This window comes from Musca domestica, unplaced genomic scaffold, assembly GCF_030504385.1.
Source record: "Musca domestica strain aabys unplaced genomic scaffold, Musca_domestica.polishedcontigs.V.1.1 31, whole genome shotgun sequence".
Taxonomy (NCBI): Eukaryota; Metazoa; Arthropoda; class Insecta; order Diptera; family Muscidae; genus Musca; species Musca domestica.
This window is the reverse complement of record NW_026712309.1, coordinates 7,710,557-7,737,572: the sequence shown is the minus strand read 5'-3', so window position 1 is coordinate 7,737,572 and position 27,016 is coordinate 7,710,557. Positions and strand designations below refer to the sequence as shown.

Here is a 27,016-nt window from a genome sequence, read left to right as displayed (position 1 = left end):
ACTACATATCCCCTCTAAAATGTATATGCCTACTCCAGGCAACGTTTTTCCTGTATTGATAAGAGAGGTAAACAGATGGAGAATACCTCAGATTTATCAAAATGAAGTTGGAAGATTTATTACATCATAAGTCATATGGCTAAATATAAAGATGGGATGTATAACTAGTCGTTTTAAACGGTATAATTTAGACAAAATCCATTTCAGAACATTTATAGTCGATATAGCCCTGTCAGTCTGTTGTGTGCCCACGATTTGGGCCAAACTGGTGTATCGTAATATTTTTTAGCAAATTTAGATCGAATTCAGGGTTGTTTATCTACCTTCTGGTAACCCCCCAAAAATATTGCCCCGCTCCTCTTGGTATTTTCCCCACAAAAGGTAAAACTTTCGAATGATAATAACTCTCGAAATATGCGAAATCTTAGTACATCCCAATATTTTGTGCAATTGTGAAAATCGAATATAACGGTCCGATCCTTCCGGGTGTCCCTCTACATAAACATTTTATGCAGTGTCATGGGATTACCCGATGTAGTTCAAACACACCGTAATATATAGATCTCTTATACAATATTTAAAAGTTCTGCAAAAAACATGGTACAAATAATTTTTATAGAGGGTGTCAGTAGAATTAGTTGTTGATCTACTTCATTTTTTTTTCTCCTCTGTAAAATACATTTGTGTGTATGACCACTAAACTCGAAATTGCATTTCAACCACATCTATGACAATCTAAGTTCTTTCAAACAATAATTTCATTATTTATTCCTTAAACGTGATTAAAATGTTATTTTTTACGCATATTTTAATTTTTTTTTGCCAACTTGAATACACTCCAGCCTGTCCTAAAACGCACCAACACACTCACGTCAAAATTCATTATCTGTGGCGGTCTGTGATACGCTTGTTTGCAAATGGCCATTTTTTCGGATTCCTTGAGGTGTAGTTTAAAATCTTAACGATACATTTATGGAAGGGACGAATGGCTCGAATCGTACGATATGTGTGTGCACAAATGTTCTCTTCACAGCCGTTGAGGATACGAAATGCTTGGATATTTATGAAAAATTCAATTTAATTGCAAACGATTACACATGTTTCGTGTAAAAAAAGTAAAAAAAACGACATCACTGACGATGTTTGAAAATGGACAAACCAAAACTACCCAGGCGGTGAGGGAAGGTGGAGAAACCCAATTAACCGAATTCCCATCCCTCGCAGCAACGTGAGGGGGTTTACTAGTATGGAGGACGGATTGAACAATTCCTAATCATAATGAGCAGATAGCATGCGAAAGCAGAGACGAGAAGTATGAAATAAAACTCATAACAGGAAACGGTAATAACGGTTAGCGCCTCGGACATTGGCCTGTGAATGGAGCAGCAACACCTTTTGCAGGCAATTCATTAAGAGATCGCCACTGTATTTTGCTTCAACTCAAACTCACCCTCCCCCAAACCATTCTCTTACATGTGTAGTGGACACAAGGAAGTACAAATGTTTGGGCCAAGATGAATTTGACGGAGCCATTTGTAGCTGGCCCATTCAGCCACACTCACATGCTAACAAATGACACCAAGTTCATATGAATGAGTGGTGTCGCTCGTTGGTGGTGGTGGTGGTGGTGGTTGCAGAATGTCTTTTGGTACTTAAGTTGAGCTATTGGTAAAAAATAAAATATACGTACGTGTAAATAGAATTTATACCTCTATGGTCGTCTGGGGAGTGCTTAAGCTTAATCTGCATAAAGTGAGCTGGCACTTCGTTGCCGTTACCCGTTCCTGTTGTTGTGGTGTTGCTCCGTGTTTCGGTTATGGTTGCAGCGAACACCAGAAGAAAACTGTGGATGATGGCGTTGTTGACGGCGGAAAAACAACGCCGACATAAGCAACGATCCAACAGCAGTAAAGAAAACCAATTTGCTCTAAAAACAAATTTCTTTCGTTTGGGCGATACTTTCCACATCGACGGACAGAGCACCCGCCAATACGACATGAAGGTGGCTCAAAAGTACTTTGCTTGGTGTTGGTGTGCTTTTGTTTCTGGTTTGCTGCCCCATTTGTCCGAATGCGAGTGTGAGAGTGAATATATCTGGAGCTGTTACCGGGGGGCATATAAATATTAAAATTCGATTGCATAACTAATTTTTATTTGGCCATTAAAGGGGTAACGAGGGTGTATTTTTATACGTTTAAGATTTATGTTTGCTTACGTATGTACGTGAGGGTGTGTGTGTGTGTGTTTACTCATCAGACCCATACACCAAAAAGAAGTCGGTGTTCCTTGTCATAGTGATTTAATGTTTTCATTTTCTTGTTGTCATAATATTTGAATTTTTTCTATTTCTGTTGCAGTGGGTGAGACGGCTGAGGATTGTGAAGATCCTCTATCGTTGCTGGATCCTAAGGAGGAGCTACTTAGTGAGACTGAAAGTATGGAGAGTGACAAGGCTGATGGTCAATCTTGTAAAGATATGAAAACTAAAGACACCCACCCATCCCTAGTGGCGAGTCCCACTACTACTACAGCAGCAACAACAACAACAGCAGTCGTGTCATCGGTAGACAAAATTGTAACTACCAATAATAACAATGGTAAGTTTTTGATTCCATATCGTAGCCAGTTTCTTGCTTCTGTTGCTTTTTTATATGTATATTAGGATGTAATGTAAATTTGATGATTCGAAAAAAAATTAATACATAAATAAATTAAAAAAAAAAAAAAATATGGAAGATTTGGGCCATATTTGAAACAATAAGAACATTTATGTTAAAAAAAATACATTCTTCTTGGTAATATTTGTTCGGAAAATATGACGGGATGGGGATATCCAAAAACGGATTCTTAGATTGTTGATTCCAAATTGCGCTTAAAATGCTACTTGTGGATGTAGCAAATCCTAACCTGTTTTAAAATATCCCACAAGTCGCAAATGATGACGGGAATATTGCTCTTCGATAGATCATCTTGTCCGGTAGTATCAACGTCTCGACGAGAAAGCTGTTCCTACTACAATATTTCCAATGCGCAGTAAATGGTTGTCCCAGAGCCAGTTTTGTTACTCTTTAATTTGTAGTACAGAGCACTCAGCAAAATTTTTCGGAACTCAATGGGCAAATAATCTTAAGAAAGGTAATTTTATAAGACTTTAAAGTTGTTTCTAAGAAAAAGGACTTATTCTCCTCATTACCAATTAATGTACTCAAATTTTTTTTCTAATTATTTGTTGACATTTAGTTGCCGAAAGCTATTTACTTATTTCGGGAGATTATCAAAATGAGGGGTTGGTAGGTTGCATTGTAAGTAGTTACGACCTCAGCAAATTGGATAGAAAAACCATTGTTTGGCAATGAGAATTTTTGCTGGACATTTGCCCAAGGCTCGACTAGACCTATGGACCCTTACAAAATGTTATACATTTTCCCTTAATCACTCCCTCTCAATGGAACTCAGGCTTTATGTATTTATATCGACCATCCTCTGTAATGTCAATGTGTTTACTGTAGATATATGTATGTATCTATGTATGCCTGCCTACGCAATTGTCCTTTTACAAATGCTTGTATTGATATAACAAAGTTAACACTCCCACGAGTACCGACTTGGCCAGCTAATAACTCTCAACAGTCTCATAAATAGCAAAAATGCAAATTTCATTTTTGGTCAATGAGTAGCAACTGAGAAGACCAACAACTGACCGGTTGGTCAAACAGCCAACTGCAGAACAACTCATTTGTTGTTGCTTGGTCTTGTGCTCATCGCTATAACTACTTGAACTTGTATTCTCAGTGTGTGGTGTGGTGGTCATTTCCTGTCATACACTTACACTGAGACTCGAGTCGGAGAGTATGCTCCGTATTGTTATGGGGACAGATCTGAGGAGTGTCCACTTCGTCAGCCAATTGGGATGTCCGATATCTTAAAGTAATGTAATACAATGGAAAATTAAACACATGCGTGGGTCTTAGACGAAGTTTGGTGTAATTTTTAGGAATGTGCATTTGGAGAACACGTTACTTACTTATATCTTTTGAGTAAAACAAATTTGAACTGGACTGCTTTAGTTTAATATTCATTAAAACTAATCGTGGATCGGTAATTATTATTTAGATCATGTCATTGTGCGTAAACAGTTGCGTTACTGAGCATTTTCGCCTAGCTTCAAATGTAAGAAATTCTTGAATATAGCTCTGCAATCGAATTTGTTCTGTGTGACATGAACCGACATGCCAAGGCATGTGTAGTTCACCCACAATAGGGCCAAACATCCATGTGAGTGTAATATTGAATTTGCCCACAATCTTGCACACGGAACCAGAGCCAGATAGAGGGAAACAGAGAGAGAGGGAGAGAGAGAGAGAAGACGCACCATACGCCATAACCATTACATAAATGTTGATATTTTGCTCTTGGTAGCGTCGATGGCCTTGTTGGGCCAACATGTGTCCGTCCATCTGTCTGTGTTTATGTCTGTTGCGGCTGTATTGTTGTGATGACCATGCTGCAACTGTTAGCTCGCTGTGGTTGTGTTCCACATAAACTTTGATGTGTCCATGTTGTGTCGTCCGAGAGCTCGTACATTACATGAAAATATTCCTGTGAGCCTTTATTATGGCACTTGGGTGTACAGAGGGCGCCACAGAGCAGCATGCCACACATTTTATGGTACATACACGCCTCGTAATGCTAAGTAATACAAACATAAATGCTTCTTCGACATGTACGGTCTGTTAGATGGACAGCCAGTAGGCAGAACGGGTAGCTGGATGCCAGTTACACAATAAACGAAATACAAAATAGGGACATGGGTATGCAGTTTGTCAAGCAGCTCCTTGCAAAAGCAAAAAAAAAATGTTTGAAAAAACAATACAATTTTGAAAATGATGACCTAAAATTTGCTTGGATTTAGTATTCAATGAAATTCATGTGTTTTTTATGTGTATGAGAGGAATATCTTCACCTGAATCGATTTCCACTAAATTTGCCGAGGCATTGGTGCCTTTTCAATTTTGGCACAATTAACTTGAAATCGGATAAAGATATATATGAGAGCTATATCCAAATCTGAACAGATCTCGATAAAATTTGGCAAAGGTATTTCTGAGCTATACAGGGTGAGATGAAAAAACTATAACCAATTTCAGACTGCAGTTATTTCTAAGCCACTCGTCCGACAGTTGTTAAAATTATTTCAGTGACAGCTCATTATATTGTTTACAAGAGTACAAAAGCATTTTGGTGTTAAAAAGAAAAAACAAGTTATTCGTGATGGAATTCAAGCGTGATGGTGTGATTTCTTTATATTTGGCTGGAAAACCACAAGTGGCTATTGTTAGAGCACTCCAGCATTTAAATGTGAATAAATCTTTAGTGTCTCGTACCATCGCTCGTAACCGTGATACTGGTAGCGTAGCCCGACGTCAAGGAAGTGGACGGAAGAAAAAAGCAACATCAGCACCGAAACCCGCGTCGCAGAAAAATAGCTCGTGAGCTGAACATATCGCAATATTCCATTCAGCAGATATTGAAAAATGAACTCGGGGTAAAGCCTTTCCAAATTTCCAAAAAGTGCAAGAACTTATACCGCAACAGAAAGAAAATAGACTCAAAGGAACTAAAGAGTTGCTTAGCTTGGCCGAAAGTGGTGAACTGCCGAACTTGGTTTTGTCCGATGAGAAATCATTCGATGTTCAGCAGTTTGTAAACAAACAAAATTAACGTGATTACTTGCTAAAGAAGTCAGCTGAAAATGTGCACCTTCGGTTGGCCACCGGAACTCAAGCGCCGTGATGGTGTGTGCAGCCATAACAGCCGATGGTTGCTCTCCGCCCGTATTAATCGACCGTGGCATCAGAATATTATCGCGAAAATATTCTGGAGGCTTTGGGAACGCAAACATTTGGTTGCAGACCAACAGGACTCAGCACAAAATGAGGTTATTCGCTTCATTTCCATCGCAAAATGGCCACCAAAATCTCCGGATACCAATCCGTTGAACTATTGTGCCTGGAGTATTTGGAAAGCAAGGTTGGCACTAAAAATTACCAAAGTGTTGGCACCAAAATACCGCAGAGCAACATTCGGGCAGCGTGTGGGGGTTTCATTGGCCGTTTGAAGGCCATAATTCGTGCCAATAGTGACCAATTTGAACAAATCTAAACTTATTCTTATATTTTTTCCGACATTTTTTGCTTTCATTCAATAAAGTTAAAATGTAAAAACTATGGCGATTGACTTTGTTGCAGTTTTTTATCTCACCCTGTTTGGTGCACAATAAAAAACAAATCGGACGAAGATATATATGGGAGTTATATCTAAATTCGGATCGATTGTCTCCAATTTAAATAGGGTTCGTCCTTGGGTCAAACAAATGATTTGGGCACAAATTCAACTGGATCGGCCAATAAATGCGACTTTGTTTACAAAAATACATGGACAGACGGACGGGCGGACATGCATAAATCGACTCAGAATGTGATTCTATGCAGATCATCAAAAGGAATTATGTATCTATCTCGTTTCTTTTGGCCTCTTGCAAATGCAAAAGACATAATACCCTGACCACCTTGTGGTGTAGGGTATAATTATGATATTTCAAAGTAAATTGTGGGAGTATGAAAAAAATTTCTATCTGTCTTTCCATGGTTTCTTTCTCCACCAATAAATGAACGTGGAAGAATGTTTGATGAAATCGTGGAAACACACTCTTAGTACTTTGTTGAAATGAGATTTCTTCCATTTGTAAACATTATTTTGGCAGACTGTACGATGCGTCGCCTATGTATATTAGAGTGATCCACATTGCTGTTTCAAAAAATATATATTTCTGTATTACATTAATTAAGACAATCCATTTTAGCCACCCCCCTCCCCCCACAAAAACATACTGTTATTTATTTGTAAACATCGCTAAAAATATTGAATGCTAAATCATTAAAAAATAATTTTAATTTTTTATATACTTCGTACATATGTATGTTCACATACGCTCATGTGTATATGTTACCCAACATTTAAATTGCATCTGCAATATTTTGGCAAAATATACCGAACTTATTCATCACTCGAATTTATTCCAACTTTGTATGCCATTCATTTCTTCAATAACCCCCGCCCCGACAAGGACAGAGCGAACGAAATTCTTCATCCATTCACAGCTGTTTTCTGGCAGCGTTTGCCACTTGCCAGTGCTCCATTGCCATAACTTGCTGCTGCTTCTCGTATGAGAGCATATAGCTATTTGGTTTATTCTCCCTTTGGTCTCTGGGGTGTTGTATAATGTTCTGGGGGGAAATGAGACTGTGTGATAAGTTTTGGGGATCCGAAAATTGTCTTTTTTACTTCGAAATCCCACAGAGTATCTAAAGTTATATGAATATTTTCCTGCATTCCCTGTGTATGTGAAAGCTGATATGTTCCAGCACACACACACGCGCGCGAGTTTTTGTATGTGGGTATGTATGTGTGAGTGTTTGAGTGTTTGAGTCCCAGTGTGCATATGTATTGGCGTAAGGATGTATTTTCTATGAGTGAGTTAAGCGTAATATACAGCATAATGTTGCTAGACGCTGGAGCAAACATACGTACAAACAAATGTTTATGCGCTAGATTTGGGTCAAGTAAGAGAGGTTTTATTGTGAAAATGATCAAAATGTTGTTAAATTTCGGTGCTGCAATACCAAATATCCCATGAAAAATAAATACGTCTTCATTCTCTCAATTCCTATAAAGAGATCCTGCTTGTCATTATCATCCTATCGAAAAAAGTGCTATTCACATTTGAATATCATTTTTTTTACCATCACTGAAATCCATCGACCAGGACTCGAATGCAGGGTATGTTTTCATTTAATGCGAGTGTCATAACAACCATAATTTCCAATATGAAAAAGTACATTACTCCTTTGTCCTACGAATGAAGTTCGCACACACGCACGCATCGTATGCGACGAAACGCACACCCCAGAGTTTGTATGAGTGTTTGGTGTCCTCTGGGAACCACATCCGTGTGAATAAAAAATTATACATTGCCATACAAGTAGCAGGCATTTTTATGCCATGTGTATGTGTTGCTTTGTAAATGTGTATGTAGTATAGTTTTTACTCAAGTACAGTGATTTATAAAAGTATGAGAGGTGGGAAGGAAAAGAAATTTAATTGAGAGTTTCTAACGTTAAGTAGAATACTACGTACAAAATATATAAAGTACCACAGAATTTCAGATGTATGTCAAATCAAAAATGTTCAAACATTTTATACATTTTATACATTTTATACATTTTACGTTATCGTTATATGAGGGACATACGAAAACCTGTGCCTCTATATACAGTTTGCTAATGGATGCTACACATTATGGATTCTATGGAGTTCAGGAAAAGGAACAATGGGTCTATTTCGTTTCCTTCTGCATGTTAAAAACAAACGCACAAAGACATAATACACTGAGACGTAGAGTAAAAATACTACGGATATAAGCATAAATTTATCAACCTACTTCACTCCGTGTGAAAGTAAGAGTGATTTCCACAGACTGACATGGCAAAATCGACTATAGAAATTTATGCTGATGAAGAATGTATGTACATTGTGGGGGGGAAAATGATTATTTCGAGCAGCTACATCTCAACCTGGACCGATACATTCCATTTTCAATACCAAATATCCCATGAAAAATATCAATACCAGGGCAAATTTAAAAAAAAAATCTACCTTTTTTAGTGCGAACTCTATCATGATTATACCCTACACCACAAGGTGGTCAGGGTATTATGTTTTTGTGCATTTGTTTGTAACAGGCAAAAGGAAACGAGATAGGCCCATAGTTCCTTTTGATGATCTGCATAGAATCACATTCTGAGTCGATTTATGCATGTCCGCCCGTCCGTCTGTCCGTCTGTCCGTCTGTCCATGTATTTTTGTAAACAAAGTACAGTTCGCATTTATTGCCCTATCCAGATGAAATTTTGCGCAAATCATTTGTTTGGCCCAAGGACGAACCCTATTGAAATTGGAGATAATCGGTCAAATTTTAGATATAACTCCCACATATATCTTCGTCCGATTTGCCTTTTATTGTGCATCAAACGTGTAATATCAGTCCGAATAGTATGGAATTTTGCACGTACGATCAGATTGGACCTGAAAATAAGTATGTAAAATTTGATCGAAATCAGTTCAGATATAACTGTAGCTCCCATATATATTGTTCATCCGATTTGTTATTTTTGTCCTCCGCAGCCGTAATATGCACTCTGTAACAACAATATTTCGAGAAATATATCAAATACAGCTCAGAAATACATTTGCTAAATTTTATCGCAAATACCAAATGCGATGAAATTTGGCACATACCACCGAATTGAGTCTAGAAGGTAGTGAAGATCGGTTCAGATATAGCTATATCTCCCATGTATATTGTTCATCCGATATGTTGTATTTGTTACCCACAGCCATAATATGCACTCCACAATATCGATATTCAGGGAAATATATCAATTACACCTCAGAAATATCTTTGCCAAATTTTATCGAGATCGGTTCAGATTTGGATATAGCTTCCATATATATCTTTATCTGATTTCAAATTAATTTTGCACCAATGGGCAATACAAGTCCGAATTTAAAAGATACAAATGCTTCTGCCTATTTAATCCTTTAAACTTTAAATTATAATTATAATCATAGCGTGTATGATTGAATTCTCCCATAAAAAAACGTTTAATTGTTATGCGGAGCTCTACTAAATTAGCAAAGTGGTGTAGGGTATCATAAAGTCGGCCCCGCCCGACTTTAAGACTTTCTTTACTGGTTTTAACATGCGGATATTCCTTAACGGTCAAATGATTTGCAGCTACTATTATGCTGAATCTCATATACATTTTCACTTAAGTCATAACACCAGGCCACTAGAACGCGACATATGCTAATACCTAGTATCCGAAAACTCTGAGCCGCTTTATTAATTTCTTCTCTCGAGTGAATAAAAACAATTGAACTGCAAGATCGACATGGTACAAATTTGTTTTGTGATACACTGTACACTGTATCACAAATGTATGTGTGTGTGAGCACAACACACACAGATACCTTGAAATTTTACTTAAGATCTTGAAATCGCAGCGGGAATATGACAGACAGAGGACTTAATACAGTTAACATACAGCAGCATATGTAGTTAAACAGTTCGGCATATGAATGAATGGTGAGTGAATATTGGGTTCATTCGAAATAATCTCTGACAACAATGAGCTGCTGCTAGCTACGGCGATGTGGCGGCAAAGCAATGTAAATGCAGCATCTTCATCATTGGGGAAGCTGGAAGGTGAAGGTGTAAATGTGGCTGTGGCTCTGTGGTTATGCTTTTGCAGCATCTTGAAGGAAGCATATCCTGCTACGCAGACAAGCACTCAAGCCTGTTGGAAATCGTGTACGAATGTACGTTTACATGCATATATGTGTTATTATGTGTGTGAGTGTATGTGTGTGTATTATTATTACTTTTGTGGTTGGCTGGCATTTTTACAGGCTCTGTTATTACTGCTGTTGCTGTCAGTGGTGTTGTTCGGCAGCCGTTGGAGTTGCTCATTTTTCCATTATTAATCCGTTGGGTATTGAACATGAGACAAAAGTAAAGTTTATCATATTTTGCGTATGTGACACCTTTTTGACGTGTTACAACAACAAGAACAACGACATTTGTTGTAGCAAGAGCAAGGAGTCCTTCAGTGGCCTTCTTGCTCTCCCTTTCCACAGATATACATACACACACATACACACCACAGCAAACCCTTCCACAGTTGTGAAAGTAGCACAAAAATAACAACAACCGAACCGAACCGACTACAAATAAACTTTTAACATTTATTGAATCCCCATTGGGAATAGGTTCAGTCACTTTTTTTTATTATTTTAGAATATTTTATAGTTCATTGAACACACAAACCAACACACGCACATACACACAAAACACATTCGCACCCATATTTACAGAATCGGATATTTTGTTGCTCTTCAATACTCTAGAGCAACAAACACAACAAGACAATGCCAATGCAAAATGAGCGAACACTTCGGTGACAGGAGCAGGATGAGCATATTTGAGTTTGAGTACGGCTAATCCCATTGGATTTCGTTGCCAACAGAACTACGAATCGAATTAAAAGCATTGCAAGCAGCCAGTAAGTCAACTACTCAGGCAACCTGCAGTGCAATCCTGTGCAATTGGGAGCGGACAACAAATCTCACAGGACATCTACACTTAGAGCAGGTCGTGGTAATTTCTCTTTATCACCTTAGACCCCACTATGTGACGTAAACTGCATTCAAATGCATGGCAACCCAGCGAACTATTTGAGGAATGGCCGACATGACGGACTATTGTCCAAACTCATTTTGATTTAGCTATGATTGAATTGTATATTTGTATTTGTATACCTTCCACCATAACATGAAGGGTATATTAAGTTTGTCATTCCGTTTGTAACTCAAAGAAAGTAATGATCAGCGTAAAATTCTAATCCGATTTAGCCATGTTCGTCCGTCGGTTGCAACCACGCTATCTTCCGAAGGAATTGAGATATTTTATATGAACTTAGGTCACGAAGATGGCTTTATCGGCCTACTTTTTATAACGCTACACCCTCATTTTAACGACGATTTTCTGTGCTTTTTTCACCGAAATTGTCTGGAATTTTGTATTTAAGGGTTGTTACGTGTTCCCGTGTTGTTAATATAAGTCCACATAGTGGAACAGCCCCCATATAACGGTACAACCCTACATATTTAGTATTCTGATGGCTTTTTTCAATTTTTTTTCAACGGAATTGTCTGAAATTTTTAAATTAAAGTTTCTAATGGACGTCTAACTGCCTCAACCAAAAAAATGTTCATATTGCTTTATATACCCTCCACCATATTATGGGGGTATATTAAGTTTGCAATTTCATTTGTAACACCTCGAAATATACATTTTAGACCCCACAAAGTATATACATTCTTGATCAGCATAAAATTCTATGTCCATTTAGCGATGTCCATCCGTAAGTCCGTCTGTGGTTGATAAAATGTTACTCAAATGTGTATTATGTCTGAGGACTTTTGATATTAAAAATGAGTCATGTGGGTCCACGTTTTGGGTATAGCCCACATATAACGGTACCTCCCGATATTCGGTATTTTGATGATTTTAGCGACAAATGTTTCAAATTTGGTATTTGAAGTTCATAATGGATAGTACAGTCTAAGACAGAAAATTGTCTGTGCATTTCCCCGTCTTTGCATAGCCCCCATATAACTGCACCTCTCGATATTCGGTACTTTGATGATTTTAGCCACATTATTCACCGAATTTTCTTACTTGTGAGTTGTATGTTTTCTCTTGCGATTTGAATTTATGGAGAGAGTGATTTCCAAAAGAGAATCCGCTTTGGACATAAAATCATTTTTTTTCAGGTTTTGCTTTAAAATCATAGTTTTTACTTCCGAATTCGGGCCGATAACTATCCGACAATACTCCCTACCGATTTTTGTCGGGCAACCCTCAGTATTTAATCCTTCCCACCGATCAGCAAATATGTCAACATCTCCACCCGAAGTTCGAACCGAACTCCTTTCCAAAATATTCATATGTTTAGTTTGCTGGGAATATTCATATATGTTTGTTTTGTGTGTTGTGCAACCACATAAGTGTGTATGTTGAACGTGAGAAGGGGATATTTGCCGAATATGTACAACACAGGGTCAAATTACTTCTGGGACACTAAGAACCTAGGAATATTTTAGTCTAAGGTACGTAAAGACAGTCCATTATTAAACACATTTTGGCGTGATAACCAATAAAGGGTCTGACTTTCATACTCTTTTACTGAACCCAATTTACAGGCATATACACATTCATATATATATTTTGGGGGCGAATGTAATTGCAGATGAAAGCGTTTATCCTTAACATAGTTAGCAACGACGTGACGAAAACTCTTAATATGAATACGCTGGACTATTGGAATGTAATTACGATCGCATCATTGAAAATCAGCCACGTTAATGAAATGTACAATAGCGTCAAGAAACAAAGAAGTACGTTGAGACGCATATGTAATATGTATTTCTATAAGTAGTGATCACAGAAGGGAGAACCTTAGAATATTTAAGTTATGTTTTAACACTAAGCAAAACGATTATTGACCACAAAAACAGCTATTTTGAAATGTATTAAACCTAGCAGGACATGACATAAGTTTCTTTCTTTGCACATTTTTTACTTTTCAAATTCTGAAAATTCGCGGATTGTTGATTCGAAATTCGGAAAATGTTCGGTTGTTTGATCCAAAATTCTTAAAAAATATGAATATTTTCAATAGTTTTTTTCCGAAAATCGGAAAAAATACCTAAACTTTTCTAAATACGAAAAGTTATCGGAAAAAGGTTTAATATTGTCGGAGGATTTGGCCGAAAATAATTTGATGTTCGTTTCTACGATACTTCCCATAGTTCCAGGAGTGTGTTCCAATGCTGCATCTAAATTATAAAAATAAAAAAAAAATACCGTGATCATAAATAAATAATTCCAAATTACAAGAGTGGTATTCACAAAATGTTTCTACTTCTTTCAAAAGAGTATGTGCAGAGTACTCTGAAACTTTTCGGAATGAAGGGTAAAACATGTCGTCAAAAAAAGTTTAACTTTGTTTTTTCAAACAAAACAGACGAGTATGTGCAGATTACTCGGAAACTTTTCTGGAGAAACCGTAGGAAACCTTTACAAAAATTTGGATATCAGAGCGAATTTCTCTCTTTTCGTAGTTTTAAGATTTTAAAAGAAAAGACCTTTTCTGGAGCCGTACAAAAAGCGCCTATACATGCCTTTTATTACAACCAACAAAAGATCGGCTATTGTTTAAAAAAAAATCTCATAAACGGAGACGGAAAACAAAAGTGGAACAGTATCGCAATTTCTCACAGTGAAGGAAAAAGTAGTAGTAAGAATTTAAATAATATTTATTGTAATTATGATTATTAATATTATTATCACATTGAATAATGTGTGTAAGAAGATACCTCTAATGATTCTGAGCAGTTTTATAACGGTAAACCAGGATATGCATGTGTATGTCTGTCATTTGGCGAAAATATGTACTTCCGTAGTCATAAACAAAACGACCTGGTGAAGGTGACGAAACCACAAATCTAACAATAAATGGATACACTGACTTTCGCGGCATCACATCCTTGATAATGGACTCGTAAAGCTATGCAATAAAGTGACAAAGAATGGCACAAATTTCTATGGCACGAATGGCACACACACATACATAAGTGCAGATATTAAATTGGAAGGTGTGTGAGTGCAGATGCATGTGCAGATCATCATCATCACACATATGTTGGTGTGTACATACGTTGTATAGGTATGTTGCAAAACAGACAAGCGACAAAAATGCCGTTTGTAGTTACGCCATCGTCATTAGCTGGAAAGAAAACATCGACGACCGCATTCATGGCAACAACGAACATACAACCTATGCATGTGTGTGTGTGCAATGTTCGACGACGACGCAGTATTCAAATTGTTCGATAAAAGTATTCCCCAGATGTTGCAGCTTATTTGAATGAATACGAATGGTATTCACCATGTGTGTGTGTGTGACTGTGAAGATGTGGGTACAGCGTGGATGTTGAATCAACGTTTTATGACGACGTCGATGCTCGTAATGAAAGTTCCGAAAGTTAGAGGCGTTTTCACGATTTCCATAGAATTAACAAAGATACCAAGGACTGGCTGACTGACTATCTAATGTCCTGGACGGGCAATATGCTCATCATCACATGGAGTTCTTTAGTGTTACTTATCGGTATACCCGGATATGGCCATGGTGTTTTTTCACAAATGGTCAATTGGAAACATTCATATATAAGAGTGGTTCGGGAAAATATTACGATATTTCCTAGGTCCTCTGAATGGAACACAACAATAATTAACATAAATGTACCACTTTGGCGTTACATAATCAAGTTGTGTGAAACCTTTTATTATGTGTTTGATATTTCTATGTCTATATATTTTATGTTATTTATATAAGAATTTGATAATTCTTTGTAGGACTAAGGGAACAATTTTATCTTGTTATCGGTTAGAAAAATATTTGACAATATATGTTCATTTATACCCTGCAAAAACTTCCTAACCAGTTTCTGACAATCGTTATAACATACATGGCAACCAATCATAATAACATACATGGCAACCAATATGCAAGAGCATACCAACCAAAATATGTGACTATTTGTCGTCCACCAAAAGGTCGGCAAAAGAAATGGGTACTTTTCAAAATCAACTGCTGGCACTGAACTCGCAAACATCAACATTAACAACTGATCGTATTGTTCTTTCTTCGTTTGGCAATGCTGAGTCTCGAAATCACAATATTAGGGTTTTTACTCGGATACGCACACTCTGTGACGAAGTTATACATTACTTAGTAACGAGGTTTTTTGTATTTTTATTTTTATTTTTTGTACTTTGTAATGGATTATTCGGCTTAATCAACTACCAAGTGTCTGATTTTTTTGGTAAGATCACCTTAATAAGGAATTCAGACCTACAAAGTGAGATGAAAAAACCGCAACAAACTTCAGACTGCTGTCATTTCTAAGCTACTCGCCCGACAGCTGTTTAAATTATTCCAGTGACAGCTCATTACATTGTTTACAAGCGTACAAAAGCATTTTAGTGAGAATTTTCCAGCAAAAAGTTATTCGTGATGGAATTCAAGCGTGATAGTGTGATTTCTTTTTATTTGGCTGGAAAACCACAAGTGGCTATCGTTAAAGCACTCCAGCATTAAAATGTGAATAAATCTTTTGTGTCTCGTATCATCGCTCGTTACCGTGCTATTGGTAGCGTAGCCCGACGTCAAGGAAGTGGACGAAAGAAAACAGCAACATCAGCAGAAATGGTCCGAAAAGTAGAGGAGCGACTTGATCGAAACCCGCGTCGCAGTGGCCGAAAAATGGCTCCTGAGCTGAACATATCGCAATATTCCATTCGGCAAATATTGAAAAATGAACTCGGGATAAAGTCATTTAAATTCCAAAAAGTCAAAGAACTTAGAAAGAGTTCGCTTGGCCGAAAATTGTGAACTGCCGAATTTTGTTTTCTCCGATGAGAAAACATTCGTTGTCCAGCAGTTTGTAAAAAAAACAAGCAGAACGATCGTGTTTACTTGCCAAAGAGGTAAGCTGAAAATGTGCACCTTCGGTTGGCCACCAGGACTCAAGCGCCGGCCAAGTGATTGTGTGGGCCGCCATAACAGCCGATGGTCGCTCTCCGCTCGTATTAATCGACCGTGGCATCAGAATAGATTGCCGAATATTGATGGTTTCATTGGCCGTTTGAAGGCCTTAATTCGTGGAAAAATTATGGCGTTTGAATTTGCTGTTTTTTTTTTTTTTGTCTTACCCTGTATGCCATCTGCAAATGAAATTTTTACTTTAAAAAAAAAATCTAAGTCAGATAAAGCAACAATATATTGTTGAATTATTTAGTAACAATCAATCGTGATTAACAGTTCACACTAACTAAGGCAAATTTAAAGAACCCCCGTAAGAGTGGTTCTTATATAGTTATGTGTATGTATAGGAATTTAAATTTCTAAAGAAAAAACTATGTTTTAAGATATTTGCTTCAGGTTTATGGAGTCAATCCAATGCTCTTGTTTAACCATAAAAGTGAGTAAGAATTCTGATTTTAGTATAGCTGTTTCATAAAAAAGTGTAGCCCAAACTAAACTGCTTCGAAAACAGGATTATAAGAAGCCAATGAATCTGTACAAATTATATCTGGCCATAATTCCAGAAATACAAAAATGATAAATCATATGTTTTGGTGAAATGCACTACCACAGCTGCTTAGGACTTAAATACTGCTTTCAGTAACTTATTTCTGACTAACATATACCTTGATTCAAAAGAGTTGAGGAAGCGATCCCCTCTTGAATTATTACTTGCTTCTTGACAATTTTAACACTAATATCTTGATTGTACATTTCATGCCGACCCATCTTAATGCTGTGTACGTACTACTCTAAAAACTCTTGACGTAACATAGCATTCACAAATTCGCAAAAGTTGTCAGCATAATTAGACTTTGAACGCATCAATGTTGCTGTCGTTGGTGTTTGCGTACGAACTGTTGGCGGCGGATATTTAACTAGAATGCGGAACCCTTCAGGCAGACTTACTTAACATTCCATCATCAAAAAGTTACTCATACACACACACACATACATATTGTCGTGGATGACATGGATGGTTTGATTAGTGCAAGGACTTTCAATTTGTTCGACGAATGCAAACGCGGCAACACACACGCACGTACTTCGATGGAGGCAGGCGTGTTGCCAGTGTTCGTGGGGAATTCTTGTTTCGCGGTTTTATTTGATGACTTTAAAAATACGCGTTACGTATACGACATACAAGTGCATGGCGAATATCTTGCACCTCGCTCTCGCGGCACATGTCCTAGACGTACCGGTCGAGAAGTGCGGAGCGCGAAATTGATGAACGCTCCTACAAATTGGTGGAGAGCAGAAATAAATGGTTGTTGGTCTTTTTGTTATTAGAACTCGTAAACGAATTGACTTCATTTACACGATTTTCATTTGCGTCTAAATTACCAGATGACTGTATGACTGGTTGGCTGGCTGACTGACTGACTTAGCATTGATGGCTTCAAAGTCCCATGGGCATTACTAAAAACTACGTGCGTTTGATGAGTCGCCGTGGTAAGAATTGTACATATGTTAGTTTGTATGTGAGAGTGTGTGTGTGTGTGTGTGTTTGCACAGTGTAGTTTGTCAATAGTTTGGTGTTGTTCGTTACAAAAGCCAAGCTGGCTAAATGTGCGATGAGCGTAATAAACACAAACATATGTGTATGTATAGCAGCCATACACATATACACACACATATATATAGCCTCCGCTACCACACTCTTATGCATTCGAGTGTTGTTATGTTACGTTTCATGTGTCATAAAAACTTTTGCAAATCTCTGAGGTGGCATTGTACAGTGGCATGCCACTTACTCACACATACAACTCGTTAAGTGCTTAAGTTGGCTGTTGATGTTGTCGCTTTGTCTTTGCCTTTTGCCATTTCACATTCACACATCGCAAATGCTCTTTTCTTTAGCAATTTGTCAATTTATTGTGCAAAGAGAAATCATGTTTGTTCTCGTCGTCGCCGTTCTCTTCGTTTCTGCCATTCAGGCAGTAATGTCAAGTACTTGGTAAAGAAACACGCCAACAGGTCGACCAACAGGTCGTGTTTCGTGTTTTTGACAATAACAATTTGGGCCACAAATGTAGGTATTTGTTCATACTAATCAGTCACTTGGCTGTTAAAAAGATTATTCTATACGAACGACGAATTACTGTGTCAGAATTAGAAATGTAATGGATAATTTCGTCCACTTCAATGCAGGAAAAAATTCCATTACCAAATAATCCATTCTATCCATTTTTTGGTAGTGGTGGCTTCTTGCTTATCAAGCTACTTACCCATAATTTTTAAAAGTTTTGATTTCTAACATACACTGGTGGCCAAAACTAAAGCAACTAAACTTACAAGGAGAATGAATGTCATGTAACTTTTTTAAAAATTAAGAAAATTAGAAAGTTTTTCCAGTTTTAAATTAGGCACTTTATTCACTTTTTAAAAACTTTAAACAAAGAACCAAAATTAATTTTTATATAAAAAATAATGTATAGTAAAGTCAATTAACCCGATTTTGGCTTGGACAAAACAAAAGCAACTCTGTTGTACATTCATATGATCGCTGCAATTTCAGATGTTTTTACTGTTATATTTATCGCTTTTTGCTTCCTTCAACAATTTCGCTTGTCATAAATCATTTTTGAGAAGTTTTCTACAACAGCATATGTTTGTTTTTTTTTTAAGTACTGCCCATAAAAGTTTAAAAATGGCTAGAAGCAAATACAGAACTTAAGTAAAACAGCAAATTATAACAAGCTATCGGAGAAAATTATTTCCGAGAAATATTTCATAAATATTTATGTGATTTCTCGTATACTAAGTCGGTTTTATGAAACTGGAAATGTAGAAACAGTCTATAAGGGATGAAGGCCGTGAAAAACTTCAGCTCGTTCTGATCAACAAATTGTGAGAGAAATAAAAAACAACAATTTAAGAATTCAATTGAATTGGTGAGAGAGCTATCATTGGATATGAGCTCGTGATCAGTACGTAGACGTGTAGTGGCAGCTGGTCTGCATGTCCGTAAGCCATCAAAAAAAGCCATTTATATCTGAAAAAATCGGAAAGCCAGGATGGCTTTCGGAAACGATAATATTAATCGGAATCCAGCTCAATGGAAAAACATTTTATTCTGGGATGAGTCTACGTTTAATATTAAGGCTCTGACATGAATAATTTTACGATGAGAAGACCAAAAAAATGAAAGACTTGAGCCGCAGTGTTGCAAGGGTACAGTGAAACATGAGGGAGGGACAAAAATTGTGTGGAACTGTTTTTTTTTTTTTTCTATGGACTTGGGCCTATCCATGAAATAAAGGAAGTTATGGATCGGTTTGTTTACAAAGATGTGTTGAAAATCACGTTGTTTCCTTCCGCTGAGGAAAATAGTTGGCTTATGTGGGCATTTCTGCTTGAAAATGATCGGAAGCATGCATCAAAACTTCTCAAAGATTGGTTGCGGAGGTCAGAAATCGGTGTTATGTCATGTCCTCACAATCATCTGACCTAAACCCCATAGAAAACCTTTGGAGTATCGTAGATAGGAAGATCAAGCGAGATTCGGAAAGAAATAAACACAACATTTTCTAAAGAGTTCAGTGTGCCTGGAAAAGCATACCCAAGGATCAAATTGAGCGTGTTATAGATTCAATGCCTCGTAGGGGTGCAGCTGCTATCAAAAATAATGGATGCTATCGACTATTAGCCAAAATTTAATTATTTTAAAATAAAAAATAAAAAAGTTGCTTTAGTTTTGTCCAAGCAAAAATTGGGTCATTTTAGTTTTCCATATATTATTTTTCATTCAATATTATTTTTGTATTCTTATTTTTAGTTTTCTAAAAGTGAATTAAGCACCTCATTAAAAACTGGAAAAATAATTACAATGTTTTTATTTTTGTAAAAGTTACAGGACATTTATTGTCTTTGCGATTTTAGTTGCTTTAGTTTTGGCCACCAGTGTACATTCCTCCACTTGAATAATCTTCGCAATCACACAAAAAATATTTTCCAGAAATCTCCGTTTCCATGAAATTTAAAAAAGAACTAAATGTCTTTGTTTTCGGTCAGACCAAAGATACCATGCAATATTCCGTGACAATATTTACATATTTAGTCTCGATGAGAATTCAAAATTTAGACTCCTGTATATATTGCTATATTTCTGATGTCTCTTTTAAACGTCAATGAAATCGTTATGATTTTATAGATCAGAAGTACCCTTTCAAGTATAGCAAAATCCGCATAATTTGACCTGTATAGGGATTGCCAAGTTTGAAGAAAACTGTTTTTGTTCATTTTTTCGCGAGGAACTGCATAAGTAATTTTTTGTCATAAGTTGTAGTATCCGTTAAAACCTTTGAATACCAAAATTTAAGCAATTCCGGTTGAAAATGTTGTTAAACCCATCAAAATATCGAATATCGGGAGTCATCTTTATATGGGGCTAAACGAAGACGTCGACCTGCATAGGCTGTAGTATAAATTATGAAATTTAAAACAGTTCAAAAAAATCTCTAAAATCATCAAATCATCAATCATGGGGGCTCTATGGAAACCTGCATCGACATGAGCCTTTTTACAACTTAACCTACCTTCTGGCAAAATACAAAATTTTAGACTTCTATCTCAATTCGCTCGAAAGATGGCGTGTTTACAACAGACACACAGGCAGACGGACATCGCTTGATCGACTACGCTTATAAAGAATATGTATACATTGTTGGGTCTGACATGACATGTTTGACAGACGGAATGACAATGTTAATATATCCTCCATAGTATGGTGGAGGGTGTAAATATATATAGGCTTCTAACCATTATCCTAACTCCATTAAAAATTTCGTGAAGATCGGAACACAATTGCGACATGTAGTTTGATTACAAATTAAAGACCTGTGGATATGATGTCCAATATAATGTATACCATTATTTCGAGTTGTTACAAACTTATTTTACCTTCACAACATAGCGTTGTAGTTTATAACAACCGATAGGTTAATAGTTACGGCTACCAAAAATTACTTAAAATGAAATGCTTATCCAGAAATGAAAGTTATTAGTTGGTGATTCAAGCTCTCAAGAAATTCATTCCATTAATTGTTGATGCGAAATTGTAGAAAACATTCCAGTCTGAACTTTGTTAGTTTCTTACTGATGTCTTGATTGTGCCATAATTTCCTCATAAGGTGAACTATTATTTTGAAATATTTTAAGGGGTATCGATCATACTTTTCAATTCAAGCTTTACTTTTCCTTTGAAGCCACAAAACATTTTTTCCGCAAAACCAACTATTTTAGGCTAAAACACATTTTTTTAAACTATTTTGAAAACTATTCATCCGTTTGAATTACTCCAAAAATAATGAGTTTCTCAAAGAGCTTTAAGCTAAGTTTAAAATTACTCCTTGTCATGACCAATCTGACCTAGACGGTAAATATTATTGATATAGCTTGGGTTACATTATCGGGCCGATGAGCTTGGCCAAAGTAAATTTTGCACGGGCGCAAAGTTCATATCTGTGGAAATGTTAAGCGATTACAATTACAATTCTCAGAGGCTCAAGGCCTTCTTTACAACGACATTATTTGTTTAATCAAAAGAACTGCAATATCCATATGATATATTTATAAATATTTTTTTTTTATTTTCCAAAATACCTCTTACAACGTTCCAAAAATAACAGCTGTTCTGGCAGCGACCTAAGAGAAATACTATCGTCAATACTCTTTATACATTTGCCTTGGATAGGAATATCTCTCAGGGACATGCGCTATTTTCACCTTTCTTTAATCTCTTGAAAATACCAGAATTCTCTGCAAAAATACATTTCAAGCAAAAGAGACTTGTGTGTCACAACAAATACCACCACCTTCCCCCCGCTCCACTTACTTGTGGTGCCCTTCGCCAACTCTTGTTGTTGCTGCTGCCTTTGCTCTTTATGGCTGGTGGCTGGCTGCCGGGCTGTAACACTGAATGGTTGGCACTGGCACTACTGTGGGGGAATTATGGTACCCCTGGGATTTGACTAATCAAAATTCCTTACACCTGGGACAAGCCGCAGCTATGTCGAACATTATGGTATCCTCAATGTACTCTACATAAAGTATTGCATGTGTCAGTAGTTGGAGGTTGGAGTTGGTTGCGAGGTCTTGGCTGGCACTCACAACATTCCCACACAGTAGTGGCCATGTGCGCCCGCCTTGTTGCAAATTTCTTGCTTGGGTAGAAGTTTAAACGAAACATATTGATTTTCTTCTGAAGGGCTCCGTGCCTCTTGACCCTGGGCACACACTTATGGCATCATCTTCGGCGGCACCATTGTGTATGGCTGGCTGACTGTGTGGAAGTAGCAGATTTTTAAACTTTGTTGTGGCATTCCTTGGTGTCTCGAAGACTTGTTTGTTGCCTTGCAGGCATGTCGTGGAAGTGTGTGTGAGCGTGTGTGTTATTGTGTTTGGAGTTTGGTTTTGGAGCATTTTGGGCATATTTGGTTGGCTGCCTGACTGGCTGGTTCCGTTCGGTACGGTTAGGTTAACACTTTCTAAAGTTTTTTTTTTTTGTGGGTAAGCGATTGAATGGGCGAGCCAAGGTATGTGCTCGAGTGTGAGTACCTGTGAAATGTTTTCCATAAAATAATTCGCTTTTGGGAATTTGGCACGTTAATGCATTTTTAGTTAGAATGTAATTATTTGATTATTTCTGTGGATGCATGGATATTCATGCTTGCAGTATGAATGGCAACGAGGAGTACATTTTTGTGGTCCGATATACATATGTACGTGTTTATGATCAACATAATCTCAACTGAGTATTTGTTTTTCTTTGTGTATTTCTTTCATCAGGTCATATTACGGAGAACCACACGCACGGCTCTGCAGCGAATAAAGACGAAATGACGAAGCTAGCTATTGAAATTGTTGAAGAGTGTGTTGAAAAGGAGTGTAGTTCCTTGAAGGATCAAACCATCCAAAAAGATGAAAAAGAAGACGTCGATGGGGAAGACATGGGCGATGAAGATGATGATGACCCAAATGAGTTGGATGATTTGGAAGATGATTATATGGATGAGGACTTACTGAGTCTTGACAGTTACTATTCCGGTAAGATTTTTACGATTTCTTGTGTGTGTTTTTAATTGCAGAAAAATATATTATCTTGACTTTTATCAACATAAACATTGCTAAAAAAGCTTTATTTTTCTAATCTTTTGCGAAGCAAATTTAATTTTTGATATCACCACTACTATATATAACAACACATATGAAAACTCTTCTGATAATAATGAAAATTAGGCATCATTATGAATTATTTTAATTTTGTTGAGCTAAGAAAAAGTAACTGGCAAACATTAATGTTGGAAGGAAAATATGGTTAATGCTTTAAAGCATGGTACAATAAGGAATTTTCAAAACAATAAATACACACACAAAATTGGCAGAAGTCGGGCACACTTAGAAAAAACAGCTGATAGCTCTACCTTACCTTTTTATTGTACCATGCTTTCAAGGTTCGAAATGTGTCCAAAAAGTTAATATTTTGTTAATATTTTCATCTTTTTATTTATAATATGGGCAGATAATTTCTATTTCAGGGCTATTTCAGGGACACTTCTTGACTACGACTCTACAAGAAACCTGATGGAAACCATCGCTAATGGACCAAAAGCATGTGTGTGTTATAGAGGCTATGTAAATCGTGAACAAACATGGCAAACTCTACATGCCAAAAGCCCTGTAGACATTGTAAAGTCCTATGGACATGTAGGAATATCAGTCAATTAAACTAAGTCATATAAAATGTAACAAAGGTCATGTTTTGGAAATGAGAAATAAGGTCCACTACACAATATATGTATTTGGAGAAATTTTTTCTTTATTTTTTTCTATATTTTTTAAAAAGAGCTTAAAGGGCTTAAATATTTCACAAACTGTTTCCCACTCCGCACTTTAATAACTGTGGCGTATTTCCTTTTTTATACCCTTAGCCAACATTTGATACTGCCTTCTTTGAACGAAACCCTCTTCAGAACTTTTGGAGTTCATCAAGCGATATCTGCCCGACAATCTGTTAATATGTATGTCTTAAAAAGAAAATATCCGATATTGGCCAAATTTGTCGCATCGTATTATTTTATCAATCTCAAAGCTATTTCGAAAATGGGCAAAATCGGCCCAATTGGTACTTTCTATATAAAAGGTCAACATTTTCAGTGAAATGAAATTACATTATAATAAACAAAGTGGATACATCTTAATATTTGTATTTGCCTATGGTCAGATGAGAAAAGGGACGAACTCGGTTCATTCCTTCTAATACATCCCCCAAAAAAATTCTAAATTTTAAATAATTAACACTTTTATAACATGCGTGACACTACACCAAATGTCTGTAAACTTAACATATCGCAATACTTCTATTTATTCCACTTATCAGCCCATTTCTGCTGGGAAGGTCTATAGTGGGATTTTCTAACTATTTGTGTCGTTACCGACAATAATCAGTAACTTTCAAACATAAAATTTTAAAGTAGGTTAGTGTGGAAATGGAATGCGTGGGTCCGCTCTTTATAGTAACTCACGCACAATAGTTTAAAATTTTTGTAAAATATTACAATGTTCATATTTAGTGAAGAGAGAGAGAGAGTCTGTTGTAGTTCGAACTTTACACATCGTATCATTTAGATAAGATTAAAAATGGACAAAATGGGTACATTCAAAATTTCAAAAAAAAACCAGTAAGGAAAGCTCAAAAGTCGGGCGGGGCCGACTATATGATACCCTACACCACTATGCATATTTAGTAGAGCTCTCATAAAAAGGTTTATACAGGACATATCAGAGCTCTATGAGATATATGGTACAAAATCAAAATCTATCTAATTCTATCGTGCATTTTACGAACTATAGCTATCTCTGAACCGGGTTTCTCCAAATTTGACGTATTAGCTTCTAGACTGAATTCGGTCCTATGTACGAAAATTCAGGTGATTTGGGCTGATATTGGCCATTTGATGCACAATTAACACGAAATCGGATGAAGATTTATATTGGAGGCATATCCAAATCGGAACAGATTTTAATAAAATTAAAATCAACTATTTTTGGGCTTTATCTGATATCTGGTACCAAATATCATTCCTGTGGAGTGCATATTACGAATGTGAGGGACTTAAAGACCAAATCGGATGAACGATATATATGGGAGCTATATCTGAACCGATTTTTAATAAAATTGGTGTACTTGCTTCTAAGCTGATTTCGGTCGGATTTACCAAAATTGATGCTATTACGGCCATTTGGTGGTCAATCACCCGAAATCGGATGAAGATATATATGGGAGCTATATCCAAATCTGAACCGATTTCGATAAAATTTAAAACAGCTATTCCTGTGCTCCATCTAATACCTGGTACCAAATATCACGGTTGTGGAGTGAATATTACGAATGTAAGGGACTAAAACACTAAATCGGATGAAACATATATATGGTTGCTATATCTATATCTGAACCGATTTTCACTAAATTTGATATACTTGCTTCTAGGCTGAATTTGGTCCGATGTACTAAAATTCAGTCCATTTGGACTTATATCGGCCATTTGGTGCACAATTGACCCGATATCGGATGAAGATATATATGAGAGCTATATCCAAATCAGAACCGATTTCGATAAAATTACAAACAGCTATTTCTGGGCTGTATCTTATATCTGGTACCAAATATCATTCTTGTGGAGTGCATATTACGATTGTGAGAGGCTTAAACACCAAATCGGATAAAACATATATATGGGAGCTATAGCTGTTTCTGAACCGATTTTCTCCAAATTTGTTGTATTTGCTTTAAGGCTAATCTCGGTCACATGTGCCAAAATTAGGGCTATTTGGGCTGATATTGGCCATTTGGTGGTCAATTAACCCGAAATCGGATGAAGATATATATGGGAGCTATATCCAAATCTGAACCGATTTCGATAAAATTTAAAACAGCTATTTCTGTGCTCCATCTAATACCTGGTACCAAATATCACGGTTGTGGAGTGCATAGTAGGAATGTCAGGGACTTAAAAATCAAATCGGATGAAAGATATATATGGGAGCTATAGCTATATCTGAACCGATTTTCTCCAAATTTGATATACTTGCTTCTAGGCCGAACTCGGTTGGGTGTGCCAAAATTCAGGTAATTTGGACTGATAGTGGACATTTGGTGCACATTTAACCCGAAATCGGATGAAAATATATATGGGAGCTGTATCCAAATCTGAACCGATTTCGATAAAATTTAAAACAGCTATTTCTGTGCTCCATCTAATACCTGGTACCAAATATCACGGTTGTGGAGTGCATAGTAGGAATGTGAGGGACTTAAAGATCAAATCGGATGAAAGATATATATGGGAGCTATAGCTATATCTGAACCGATTTTCTCCAAATTTGATATACTTGCTTCTAGACCGAACTCGGTTGGGTGTGCCAAAATCCAGGTAATTTGGACTGATAGTGGACATTTGGTGCACATTTAACCCGAAATCGGATGAAGATATATATGGGAGCTATATCTAAATTTGATCCGATTTTCACCAATTTCAATAGGGTTCGTCCTTGGGCCAAACATACATTGTTTGGAAAATTTCATCTCAATCGGATAATAAATGCGACCTGCATTTTGTTCACAAGAATACATGGACAGACGGACGGACGGACGGACGGACAGACGGACTGACATGCATAAA

General features: G+C 36.8%; 1 protein-coding gene across 1 annotated transcript in view; it reads left to right on the top strand.

Annotated features, from left to right (window-relative positions):
* Positions 1 to 27,016, top strand: part of LOC101888960 (zinc finger protein 423 homolog) — an 87,118-nt gene that overhangs the window by 12,178 nt on the left and 47,924 nt on the right. Inside the window, exons 2-3 of the mRNA XM_020038360.2 lie at positions 2,358 to 2,597; positions 23,124 to 23,381. Coding sequence (XP_019893919.2) covers positions 2,358 to 2,597; positions 23,124 to 23,381 — 498 coding nt within the window. The remainder of the gene's footprint in view (positions 1 to 2,357; positions 2,598 to 23,123; positions 23,382 to 27,016) is intronic.